This window comes from Mastomys coucha, unplaced genomic scaffold (assembly GCF_008632895.1).
Source record: "Mastomys coucha isolate ucsf_1 unplaced genomic scaffold, UCSF_Mcou_1 pScaffold11, whole genome shotgun sequence".
Classification (NCBI taxonomy): Eukaryota; Metazoa; Chordata; class Mammalia; order Rodentia; family Muridae; genus Mastomys; species Mastomys coucha.
Genome location: NW_022196893.1, coordinates 23,554,387 through 23,567,571, shown reverse-complemented (window position 1 = coordinate 23,567,571; position 13,185 = coordinate 23,554,387). Strand labels below are relative to the sequence as shown.

Genomic DNA, 13,185 nt, shown 5'->3' with positions numbered 1-13,185 from the left:
AAAAAAAAAAAAAAAAAAAAACACAAAACAAAACAACAACAAGAACAAACCCCTGTTTCTTCCCCCCTCCCCCTGCTTGCCACCCTACGCTCTCCCGCTCTTATCCTTTCTCTTCCTTCATCATTTCTTTTCCATGACGTATCATGTCATATCATTTTGTTTGTTTGTGACAGGGTCTTGTCATAGTTCAAACTTGTAGAGGGAGGTGTTGTTTCCCTCATTGGCTCTTGAGTGTGTCAATAAAAAAGGCAGGAGCCAATTGCTGGGCAAAAAGAAAAAGGTGGGACTTCCAGGTCCCAGGAGGAAAAGAGGAGATGCAGGGAGAGGAGAGAGAGATTTGGACCAGGCTTTAGAATGAGGAGGAAGCTGCAGTCATGTAGGTCTTGGGGCACCTAGAGTTTGTAGCCTCCAGCTCGAGTCGGGGCTGAGGAGGTTGGAGGGAGCTAGTTGATAGGATTAGGGCAAGAAATTCTTCGCCCAGCCATCGAGTTATCTGGTTAGTTTTAAAATAATAAAATTCTCTAGTGTTTTCTATCCATGGCACTAAGGAGGACAGGAGGAGAAAGAGGGAAAGTGGGGCAGTTGTTGGCAGCTTGGCAAAGCTAGCTGGGAGAAATGGGCAAATTGGAGGTAAGGCCAGCCCCAGAAAGGAGGTAGTACAGGCTGGCAGGAACATGATCTCCAAGCTAAGCAGAGAGCCTGGCTCAGGCAAAGGAGCAAATGTGCTTTATAATATTACATGCACACAAACTGGTATCAAACTCACAATTCCCTGTATGAGCCTTTCAAGTCCTGGATTATAGACTTGACTTCTTCTCTTTTTCCATTCCTTGATCAGATATTTACCAAATGCTCATTGTGTGTCAGATGTTCAATAGTTGTGGATCAATTCGAAGGAAATGGGACATGTGGTTTTGTAATAATTTCAACATGCACTTTGCCATTAGCTAGGTCTGTATATGAGTTTCAAGGTATTCCCATTGCTAGCAGTATGAACCTGTCTTGTGATGACTTTGTGTTTCTGTTTTCTTACCTGTAGAATGGGTACAGTGTTATCTATCCTCCCCAGGTCATTGTTAGATTGAGATGAAATTAACACTATAAGAGCTAGTACTTGTGGCAGCCCTGGAATGTGCTATACCTTTTAAGCGTATCATTTCATTTAATCATCAACAAAACACTTAAGGTTGATATCCAACTATTAAATAATGGCTAATGAAGTTATGTAATTAAACCATAGTGACAGAGGTGTTTGACTCTTCATAATAACTCTTTTAAAGCTGGTATTCTACATTGAGAGAGATAGAATTAAGAAAGAAAAAAGGGCTATGGTATGAAGGAGATGGGACAGGTTATATTGATGACTTTAGAAATTGATAGCCTGGAAACACAGCTGCATTACTAGAATTGGAAATGTGAAGACAAATCTACCACCCAGTGGCACCTCAACCCATGAGTTACAAGGAGGCCTACATTCCTGAAGGTGCGAGCCCTAGGACAGGTAAGGGCAGAAAGTTGTTCACTAAAGGTTAACCGAGGAAGGAGACTGTTCTGGCTGCAGACCTCAGCCATGAATCCTGAACCTTTCCAGAGCATATATCAATCACAGAACCACAACCCAGGGCTTCTTCTTGATTGCCTAGTGATTTAATTCTGGTGTCTTCCTTCATCATTTAGTAAGATTGATTGAGCACCCGATTAAATGACTTGTGAAGATTCAATATGTGAGAATCTACTTATATAAAATGAATGTACTGAATGCTGATTGCTGTAGAAGGATTTTTTCACTATCAATTAATCTTTATACTTAATTACTTAACTCTTACAAAGTTAAGAAACTACTATTTGCTAAAGATAGGCAATCATTTGTTACTAGCTAACGTGACTGGAAATGAATAATAATTATACATATGTTAAGTAATTATGTAAATCACATAAGATACTTTAGAAATATTTTCAATAAAATTTAAAATTAAGGAATTTTCTAATTTAATTATCCTACTCACCTGAACAGTCTAGACAATTTGAATGGTACAATATTCTGGCTTTCCTATCAGTTTCATTTTCAGTACCATATTTCTCCTGTGTGTAACTGAACATGGCTATGTAATTAGAGATGGCTGGGCTCCAGTGTCTAGATCAATTAAATAAATGGTAGGAATCTAAAGTAATGATGCACATTGTGGGGAAATGGGATATTTTGGTCTTCCCAGTAGGAGAAGACACTTTGCTTATTAAAGTTACATAAGTCATGGAGAATCATTAAAATATTTATTTCAATTTTCTTGCATCTCTTTATTTGGTGTATGTTTGTGTGTGTGTGTGTGTGTGTGTGTGTGTGTGTGTGTGTGCAGGTGAGACTACAACTTTGACTCAGTTCACTTTACCACATGAGGTTCAGGAGTCAAACGCAGGTCATCAGGATTGGTAGCAGGTGTCTTTTAACGCCTCAGCCATCTTGCTGACTTCCAAATAATTTTCATAAAAGGTCTTTCACAAAACTAACCCTGAAGGTTTCTTCAAATGTCTTGGATTAAAGGGCATCTAGAAAAAGAAACTAAGGTCCTTTTGTGGTACAGAGGATTGAACCCAGGATCTTGGACATATACATGAGCAACTTGCCACTGAGCTACACTCCCCGGCTCCTATTGAACTCACCACTATCTGAACGTGATGACTTCAAGATCTGAATTTTAAAAGCAAAGATGACTTCCAATTTTAATAATCATCATTTTAAGTAATTTTGCAAACAAGAGAGAAAAGGTACACTCAGATGTTAGCAGTAACTCTTTCATAATCTGTCATATCTGAACTTATGGGATATATGGCCAGTCTATCTACGTTGTTTTTTAAACCATCTGTTCCTGGATTCCTTTTTCCCATTTCCATTCTAACATGCTCTGTAATCACGAGGCCAGGTGCACATTGAACCCGAATGCAGTATGCTCCTTACTAATTGTAACCCTTGAAATACATGGTGGGGTTGGGGGGAAAAGGGGTTGGCCAGTGGCAGGGGGATTGGCCACATGGCTGAACTATGAGGTAGGACAACAACAGCTGCAGGCAACACTTGAGCTCAAATGACAGTCCCAGGTCTGACCAAGATTACCAGCCCTTTGTACATTTGATGTTTTCATCAGTTATCTCTGGATATGTGTCTTCCAGGAAGAGGAATGAGCTTGGGTGAGCTGGTTCTCTGCAGCTAAGAAGCCCCTAAAGGGGCCAGCAGTGACATCTTTAGCTGTGTGGACTCCCAGTAACTGGGGCCAATGGCTTTTCTTGGAGAGGGCTTGGAAAGCATGTGACAGATATTCCATTCTCTCTTGTCCCTCTGATGCACTGACTGTATTGGTTGCTTTTTAGAATGCCCTCTTCTTAGCTCCTCCCACAAGTCACATCAGTCTCACCCTATGGGTTCTGTTTCCTACTTTGCTTTCTTCTCCTTTGCTGTTTCTCAGCTGTGTGTTCATGAGTCATATACACAACTCTCCCCTCTTCTCCGTTCTTCTCTCTTGCCTGGGTGCAGATTTCCAACAGTGGTTTACGTCAAGGTTTTGCTTACAGTATTTGCCACTCCACTCTTTGGGGGATCATAGATGAGTCAATGAATCACACCAACAGCCTTCTTTCCATTTCCAGCTCTCTACTTCTACTGTTCTCTTTGGCAGTGCAAGCCCATACAGAGTCTCGTAAGCCAGAAGCCTATAGGCTTTTCCCTGACTGGCCCTTGGAAGGGCTTCCTATTTGGTTTTCCTTGGTGTATTCTTGTTGAAGTATACCATCCACAGGCCCAAAACATAGATCACAGCCAACCACTCAATGCTCTCTTTCCCTCCCTCCCTCCTTCCAGAAGAAGGAGGAGGAGGAGGAGGAGGTGGAAGAGAAAGAGGAGGAGAGGGGGAGGGGAGGGGAAGGAGAGAGGGAGGAGGAAGGGGAAGAAGAAGAGAAAAGAAGGAGAAGGAAGAGGAGGAGGAGAAAGAGGAAGAGGAGGAGGAGGAGGAAGAAAAGAAGATAGGAGGAGACAAAGAAGACAAAAGATCAGAACACAGGGGACTTTCTAGTTTGGTCTTACCTACTCTAAAGCCAAGCCTAGAGTTTTCTCTCCCAGCCCACTCTTTGTTTTGTCATTTCTGTGAACTTCTTATGTTCCTCCAGTTTTATTTTCCTCTGCCTCTCCCCTGTTCCCTCTCTCTGTCATTTTGATATGTTTGCACCCTCCGGCACCCATCAATATATCTGTTGGTTTCATGCTTCACTTGGAACATTACGTGACACTATGTCGATGTGTCTCCCCTCCACTGTCAGTCTGTGTAGTTCTCAAAATTAAGGATTTGTGAAACTTTCTTTGTGTTCACAATCACAAAGCTAGGGCCTGACATATATTTAAGAAGCCACTATTTACAGAAAGTCCATTGAATTGAGTAGCATATCTAGACTTCTGTCACCCGCTGGATAGTCAGCAAAAGTGAGACATTATTAGAACATGCCTTCATCTATCCTTCTGGTTGTAAGGACTACACACTTTGTTGATGTAAATAAAATAGAAGGCTATTACAGGATTGTATTGGGAAATGAGAGTATTTTGACATCCTAGTACTTACTCTTTGGGCTTTTCTTTGCATCTAACCCATTTGTTTGATTTCTTCGGTGTCTCTGATTCTTGTATGTGTGCCCTGCTTTATGTAATTGACTATATCCCTTAGGATCCTCAGTCTAAACATAACACCATGTATTCCTTTTGGCTACAATCCCATTACCAATGATCTGTTCTCTAGACTACATTTATGAGACTGGAAAACCTGTTAAAAGAACCTCCAGTCACTTGTACATGGTACTTGCCCTCGGTCTAAGCAGCTTCCAGATATGTGGTTGTAAGTGGGAAGGTTCGAGTCTAAAGCTGTGGGCTGGAAAGGCACCACAGTCAGCTTTCATGAGGGTAGGCAGGCAGCATAGGTTTAAGAACACATGGGCACCAGACCTGCCTTCCAGAAACTTCCAATGCATTCACAAATAGGCAGACATGAAGAAGGACCTCTCACAGGTATGAAGCATCTATAAGAACCCTAATGACCTCAAGGAGGGATAGAATTTCTTTTTGCTGATAATTCCTAAAATTTCTATGCCAGAGAAGAAATTTGAATCAGTGATAGGGAAATAGTGCTAGAGGTAAAAGTGAGGTCACAAATTGGGAAGCTGATTTAAAGTGAAGAGAAGGTCTTCAGGAATGGCACTTGGAGAAGAAGGATAGAATAACTTTATCATTTGATAAGGATTGGGAGCCATGAAATGTGGCCTAGAAAGTTATAACTGTATAGTGACCAGGGTAGGCCAACCCACTAATAAATCCTGAAGTGAACATTCTTACAGTGTTAATGGCAGAGTTAATGAAAGGTGTGGAGAGGAGAAGGAGGAGGAGGAGGAGGAGGAGAAGGAGGAGGAGGAGGAGGAGTAGAAATGGTATAGAGGTACAATTAATGGTGTCAACAAAGACAGTGATATCCCTTTCCAGCCTATGCTCCCAAGCAGGAAGACTAGAGTTTGGAAACATGGAGTGAATTGCCAAGAAGTTCTGAGTTGGCTTTACATAGTTTAAGGCAAAAGTAGGTATCTGAAGAGTCCGCAACAGAACCCACAAGAACAGAAGCTCCAAAACTATGTGGATCTGAGAAACCCTGTAGGCAAGGGGGATCTTAACATTAATATTGAAGTGATGGGAAAAGAGACCAGTGAGATGGCTCAGCAGGCAAGGCACCTGTGGCCAATCCTTCCGGCCAGAGTAGATCCCCCGGAAACACATGGTAGAAGGAAAGACCAGTTCCTACAAGCTCTCCTTTGACCTCTGCAAGCATAGTAGGCACACACACACACACACACACACACACACACACAAATAAATAAACATGCAAGCAAATAGAATTCTTAAATGATGGGAAAGGATTACACATTTTGGAGAAATCATCCAGGACAGTGTTTACAACACAGGAAGGAATTGTTAGCGGTACATTTTACTTTCAGGTTTTTTGTTTGTTTGTTTGTTTGTTTTAAGACAGCCTTCTCCACTGCAGTCCAGACAACCATCAAACTCACAGCAACCCTCCTGCCTCAGCCTCCAAACTACTTGAGGCACAGGCATCAGCCACCATGCCCAGTGGTATTGGTGTTGCTTTCAGTTCAGATTATGCTGGCTGGTAAGGGATGGACATCATTGCTGTGCTCAGTTATTCAGATAAATGAAAGAACTCTGTCTCATAAAAAAAAAAATTCAAAAGAAAATAGGGTCAAAACGGTGACTTCATACACAGACCCCCATGACCTGACCTCTGGCTTTTTGAGATTGAGGTAAGTTAATTTCTAGTCTCTGATTTGGCAAGTAAGAACAAGAGGTTTACATTTAAGTGAAATAATACACATTTTGTGGAAAGAGTGTGAAGTTTCACACATTCACTCCTTCCTTTACTACACTGCTCAACAGTATGAAGCATGCCATTGGTTAGTTTATCATTTAATCAGCCAGAAAGTTACACACTTAATTTACATGAGCAATGAGGGTAAGAAACCCTTACATTAGACAGCATTGCCGGGTGTCATTCAGAAGAAGAGACGCTATTAGGGTCAAAGAAGCCTGACCGCCTTACTTAGCACAGGTGGTTGTTCAATCACATTAACACAAAATGGCCAGCTCAGCTTTTGTCAATAGAAGGGCAGTGTTTGAATTACCCACTTATTAATTCTTAAGAGGTTAATAAATAACCTACTTTGCATAAAGTAAATCACTGTAGGAAACAGCTGTGTTCCTGGCACACGTAAAAGTTATCAGATGCAAGGCACGGCAGGTGACACCGCCTGGAGGAAAGGTCCCACTCTTACCTGCCCCAGCCCTAGATTCACACTCAGAGCTTCCTAGTAGACCCTGACCAGACCAAACCCAGCTGAAAATAATTTTCTTGAGGTGACTGTCCATCTCTTTCTGCCAAGTGAAACTCTCAGCTCCTCCGTAAGAGCAAGAAAAAAAAATTCCCCAAAACATGAAAGAAATCACCTGCCACCTGAATACATGTCCTTCAGGCTGCCTCCCTAGGCTCCTCCAGACGAGCCTCTAGGCAAGAGTTCCTCTTTTCCTGCAATTACGACCCTGTTCTGCTTGGCCTGCTTATCAGATCACTAAATCCAGAGAGGCAATGTGGAAAGTTCAAAACTATAATGATCCTAATGTAAAGAAACGTGCATTTAGCAGGGGGGGAACACATTGAGGAGTCACTGCTAATTTTGCAGGGTCCCGTCCTGTCCTCTCCCCCACCCCCCTGAAAACCAGAATTTTCCTCGGTTATTAAAAATAACAAAGAAATAAAATGCAGGTGATACGGGAGTTCTCAGTATACGAACATACAGTTTGGGGGCAGTCAGGTGTGCACAGCTTCATCTCAATGTACTTGTTAGAAATCAGACTCGAGCCTCAAGAAGGTTTTTTGAACTGTAGCCTCTCTTCTGGGTGGAGGGGTGGGGAGTGGGGGAGGTGGCCTAGGGGAGGTCGGGGCCCTAGGGGAGGTCGGGCGGGGGTGTGGAGAGGGAGAGGGGAGAGGGCAGCTATGTATCCTCTAGAACACCTGGTTGAGACTGTGCTGACTGTCATGTGTGCTCTGAGCTGCCTTCCCTCAAATAAAAACAGAAAATAGTTTGCAGCTTCTCAGTGTATTATGTGAGCCTATCACTGCTTCCCTTTGATACCTTATCTTATCCATTAACTCAATAAAATAGACCGCCAAGCCCGGGATGCGCTGCAGGAGGGTCCCTCTTGGAAAACGCAGGCGAGATCTTTAAGCTGAGGTTTCTTATTTAATAAAAGCCAGTTAAATGGAAGCTAATCCTTCATTTCACCCCTTTATTAAAGACCATAAGTACTGCAGCTCACGAGGAGAGAGAATAAAATAAATGGATGGAGGAGACCAGGCAGAGGCAATAAGGAGCATGGCTTAGCTGTTTGTTCAAGGTTTGGAAAGCACTTAAAGGCAAAACTCACAGAGAGGCATTCTCAAAATCAGTAACAAAGGGTTCCTGCGTTTGAGCAAACACACTGCTGCCTGGTGGATGCAGTAACCCTGCCCCGCCAGGATATAAACGTGGTATGCCAGGCATAATTGAGGATGCGAATCCCCCCACCCCCACCCCCGCCACGCGCCCACGCACTATGCTTTTACATAATTTGGATTTAGGATTTAAAAATCACCAGCAGCAGATTGATGAACCCACTTCCTTAGTCCTTGACCACAGGAAACCAAAGCTGGAAGTCAAACTCTAAGAAGCAAACTAAAGGCGAGTGCTCCACCTGGAGACAGTTTTCAAGAGCCAACCACAAGCATCCAGGAGACAGCAGACAGCGCTACTTTAGCTCACACTTAGGCAAGTTTATAGGTTTTCCTTTTGCAAAGCAAAGCCAAAGGTATTGCCCCCCAGTGTAATTAACAATGTTAATCTTCTTTTTCCTCTCTCTGGTGATAAAGGAATCATTTTTTATATTTAATTAATGCAGAGGATCATTTTGGAAACTGGCTAATGAGCCTCTGATCACATTACCATGAAAATGTGCATTAACATTGCAACCGAGGAGGCTGTTTCATGTGTAGCAAATCCACTTTGTAATTAGCCCACTGTGAAATGAATCACGCGGTGGGGGGGTGCGGGGGAGGTCTGAGGGAGCCAGTAGGCAGTGGGCACTTGGCTACTGCTGGACCATAGACCACCAAAGTCCCAACCTTGTCTTTCGTCAGCAATAATCTCTAAAAAAATAAAGTGGTCCTGTCAAATTTGGAGCAGGCTAGAAGACAGGAGGAATAAACTTTATTCTGCCAGATGACACATTTGCATGTGAGTGTTGCTTAAAATAAATAGTAAATCAATAGTAAATAGTAATAATAATCATCAGTAAATTAATAGCATTATATTAAAATTATGGTAGCTGACTATATAGTCTCCCCCCTTTTTTTAAACAAGAAAAGCCCGCAGATACACATTAAAGAGATATTTGAATTTATATGATTTTCCCTAGGTCACACATGTACACTGAAATAAGTGCTTGCTATTAGTTTATAGTACTAATCAGGCAAAAAATAGAACAAGGAGCCAAGAATAGATGGTAAGAAAACTTGTTTTTCTTTTTTTGAATTGAAGACATATCATGTATTTTCCTTTATACAAAATACCAAGTTTTTTTCTTAAACCAAAACAAAAAAAATAAAAAATAAAATGTCTCATTAATCAAATAATTTCCTCTGGCTAACCAGATTTGGCAAGAAACTTTTCCTGTCTATTCAAAATAACTGAGATCACAGACCTATTAACTCCCAGTATCTATGCAGACAATGATACAATTGATTTTTCAAATGTCAACATGATCCCAAAACCAGAGAAGTCTCTCAAAAGACTACAGTCCGGATCTCAGCGTTCCTCCTCTGACTTGACAGACATCTTGGCAGCCGATACACAAAATGCTAAAAGAATCCCACAGGAAGTCATCTGAAGGGGGAGTGGCAAGGAAACTGAAAACTGCCACCCAAACCTCAAATAAAAAGCCCCTAAACAGCAAGCCTGCCCTCGATTCCGAAATGCACTTGAAAGACAGAAATCAAGGAAGCCAGAAATCATTTCCCATCGCTCAGATGAACACAAAGCCGGGCTGCTTAGTTGCTGCTCGCGGGCGGACAGACCTGCACTCACCTGGGAAACTTCGTACAGCAGTTTGTAGTGTTCCTCTCTTTTCTGAAAAGTGCACAAGTTGCAGCCCATTCTAGGAAGCAGAGGGAGTGCACAAATCTTCTAGTTTCCCCAGAACTGAAAGGCAAGTGAGCTGAAAGGGAATCTCCCTCCAGACTTGAGGACTGTTTGTCATCAGTCACTTGGATCCAGAAACAGACACACCGCTGGTAGCGGAAGGCAGAAGCCAAGGTGCATGCTCTCCGCGTTCCCGAAGTATCTTGCACTCAACGATACACACAGAGTTTCCAGTCAGTTCATGGCAACACTCCCCCTGTCTCTGCATCAGTGCACATGACTACACAGATTCCAGCTCATGAATATTAATAGTGCCTCATTGATTATTTATGACAGAACATGTTAGCGGGGTGGGGTGTCATAGCTGCTGCTGATGACAGATGAATATTCACTAATTAAGAAGCAAATGTAGTGTGGTTAAACAAAATTCACTTGTGTCAATACCATCTCTGTTTATTAAGGATAGAGGGGTTGAACATAGGGCATTTTAAAAGAGCACACATTTAATTTTTCCATTGATATAAGCCTCTAATCTGGTAATAAAAAAATTGAGAAACAGAAATTACTTCGTTCACAACTCCTTGTTTTGCAACAAAGACAAGAAATGCTTTCAACAGTATTTAATACAGGGAAGGTAAATAAGAGCAATTATTTAAATTTAGAAAATAAATCCAGAAACAAATGGAAATTATACATGGCATAGGAAAGGATGAGAGTGCTTGTGGGGGGGGGGCGGGGATTCATTCAGTTTTAATTTTGACCCAATAGAAATGATTGAGTGGGTTATCTGTAAAGATCAGCACCCAGAAAAAAATGCAAGGCATAGCGTCCCACTGCAAATAAAGAACATTCAAGCAAGTGTGAGCAGATGACACTGGGACAGATAATAAATATTTTAATTAGATAATAAGGGCATGTCCATTAAATAGACATTTGAAGCACCATTATGCATGTAGATCTATAGTTAAAAATGAGATAAATACAATCGACTTCCTTAGATAAATTACCAATGTATATAGTATTTATGCTAATTTTATTAAAGTCGTATATAATATTTCAGGATGCTGACACTGGCAATATTTATATTCTAATGTAATGCATGATGATTCCACCATTTGTGGCTCTATATTTGGAATTTACAATATGCAAAGGTGAATATAGACCTAAAGACAAAGCTTAGATCTGCAAATAAAACAATTAATCCATTTAATTTCACACTCACAAACAGTTACATTGTTTTGCAAGGTAGTAGTTTGAGTTCCTTAAAGATACACTACGGATAGCCAAAGAGATTAATAAAGGCCAATTTCTTTTGATCCAACATTGACTTATCCAAAAACTCTGATAATTAAGAAGTATGTGCTTGTCCAGTACATTGAACACTGGACAGGGTAGCAGGAGAATTTAAAAACAAAAATAATTACTTGTATACTTGTGACTTTTGCTAGGAATCACAGTAGATTTTGAAGATGTTTAATTGCTAAACATTTCCTTATACATACTTTTTGGAGTCCAATTTCCCAAAAGTGTTTTGTGAAATGATTAGAATCGATAACAGGAAATAAATCAAATGAATACTAATTGTTAACAAATTGGCTTTGTGAGTAGCAACACCTCAACTCTAGCAAGTAGCCTGAGATGAGCAGTTATTGTTGGCCATTTCCCTGGGGAGGTAATAATCAGATTTTCCGAGCCTAATTTCACCTAACAGCCTGGATGGAAGCCAAGACCAGGGACCTTCCTGAAAGTGGCATGATAATCGGTGATACTCATGTGAACAAAGTCCACCAGGACATCCTGCAAATTAGAAACCACTTGTAGGAGACATTAATTAGAACCTTTTTTTTTTTTTCTTATGGAACAAGTGTATTCAGAGAAGCAGTCACAAGGAATTCTATGAAAATCAATGGCCACAAACAGAAATTTTCTAAGTGTAGAAGAATCGGTATATTGGATGTTATCAGGTGTGAAGATGTTAGAGCTCACCTCTCTCAAGCACACACTGATTGCATTTGGAAGTTCCTAGGCTGAGTTGTAAGTGCATGATGGAGTCTTGGGCATTGATATTCTGCAGGCAAATACCTGGGTCAAGGAATTAGAGTACAATATGGCAAGGATGGCTAGTTTATTTATCTCGGGGTAAATAAAGCTCGTCAGCGCTGACTAAACTGCTTTGTGAAGGTTTTGAAAGCTGGGTAAGGAACTAACTAAGCTGCTACTCATTTGCAGCTCTCACCATGTCTTAGAGTTGACTTTTTAATAAAAAAATAAACAATCAAAGCTTTAAGAATGTCTTCTTAATTACCGAGTAGAGTGAGCCTTCCAGCGAGGTAAGCAGTTTCCACTGGCCGTTTGTCCAGCTCTGCAGCTGCTCTGGCCCTGGTGTTCATTCATTACCAGCTCTCGGTTCTTTTGTTTCCAACCGAGGGAACAAGTGTGGCTTCTCCAGTCATTTATCAAATGCTGCCCTTGGCCCATTTACCCTGGAAAGATTCCAACCTCTGCTGCTAATGGGCTCATCCCAAAGAATTAGAGGGTGTTTTGAACAAAGGACCCATGATTCCAGGCTCTTCCAAATTTCATTGGAATATGAAGGTCAGATTTCTTAGTGACTAAGCAGTTTATCTTGTATGAGAAAATTGCATAAAATGGGAAATGGAGAAAAATACCATTAATCTGAAATATTTCCAAAACCCAAATCCATTAGATACAGTTTTGGGGAGTGTTAATAAGGAGTGAGTACCTTTCTAAATATTCTCTGTGAGAACATAGAGATGGGAATGGTACATCTCAAGATAGGGTTGTTTCATTTCATTGCTTTTTAACTTGTAATTACTGCTCCCCACACACGTCATTCCACATGGGACATGTGTCCATCAAGATCTAATTTAAATGTCAAACCTTAAGCTGGAAGGGCAATGAAGGCATCAACAATTTTCATGTTCACCTTACATAACTTAAATCACTGAATAGCCAAGGGAGAGCTGAGAAAGGCTGTCTCTTTATGGAATTCTACTGAGTAACTAGTGAAGACAGAGTATAGGTTGTTCCCATGCCAGGAGCCTTCAGTCATTCAGCCAATCATCCAGGCTAGGGACTGTGAATTATTGGCTGCCAATGTGACACATACTCTCACACATATCAGAGATAAGTGGATATTTTATGTCACTTGATAGGAGAAAATGATGCCACTCAAAGGCTTTCCAAAGGCAAGCAGTTCATAACCAGTTCAGAGAACAGAGAAGCACATATTAAACCACACCAGGAATAAGTAATTACCAGATTGACACTGCTGATAGTTTTGTGTGGATGGACATGAAAGAGAAGAGAAAAGAGAAGAGAAGAGGAGAGAAGAGAAGAGAAGAGGAGAGGAGAGGAGAGGAGAGGAGAGGAGGGGAGGGGAGGGGAGGGGAAGAGAGG

At 41.3% G+C, this 13,185-nt stretch overlaps 1 protein-coding gene and 1 long non-coding RNA gene across 2 annotated transcripts in view; one reads left to right on the top strand and one right to left on the bottom strand.

Annotated features, from left to right (window-relative positions):
* Pdzrn4 (PDZ domain containing ring finger 4) overlaps positions 1–10,026 on the bottom strand; it is a 161,458-nt gene extending 151,432 nt beyond the window's left edge. Inside the window, exon 1 of the mRNA XM_031353315.1 lies at positions 9,712–10,026. Within this exon, the coding sequence (XP_031209175.1) occupies positions 9,712–9,780 (69 nt within the window). The 5' untranslated portion in view covers positions 9,781–10,026. The remainder of the gene's footprint in view (positions 1–9,711) is intronic.
* Positions 1–13,185, top strand: part of LOC116078244 — an 85,165-nt gene that overhangs the window by 62,694 nt on the left and 9,286 nt on the right. The window lies entirely within an intron of this gene.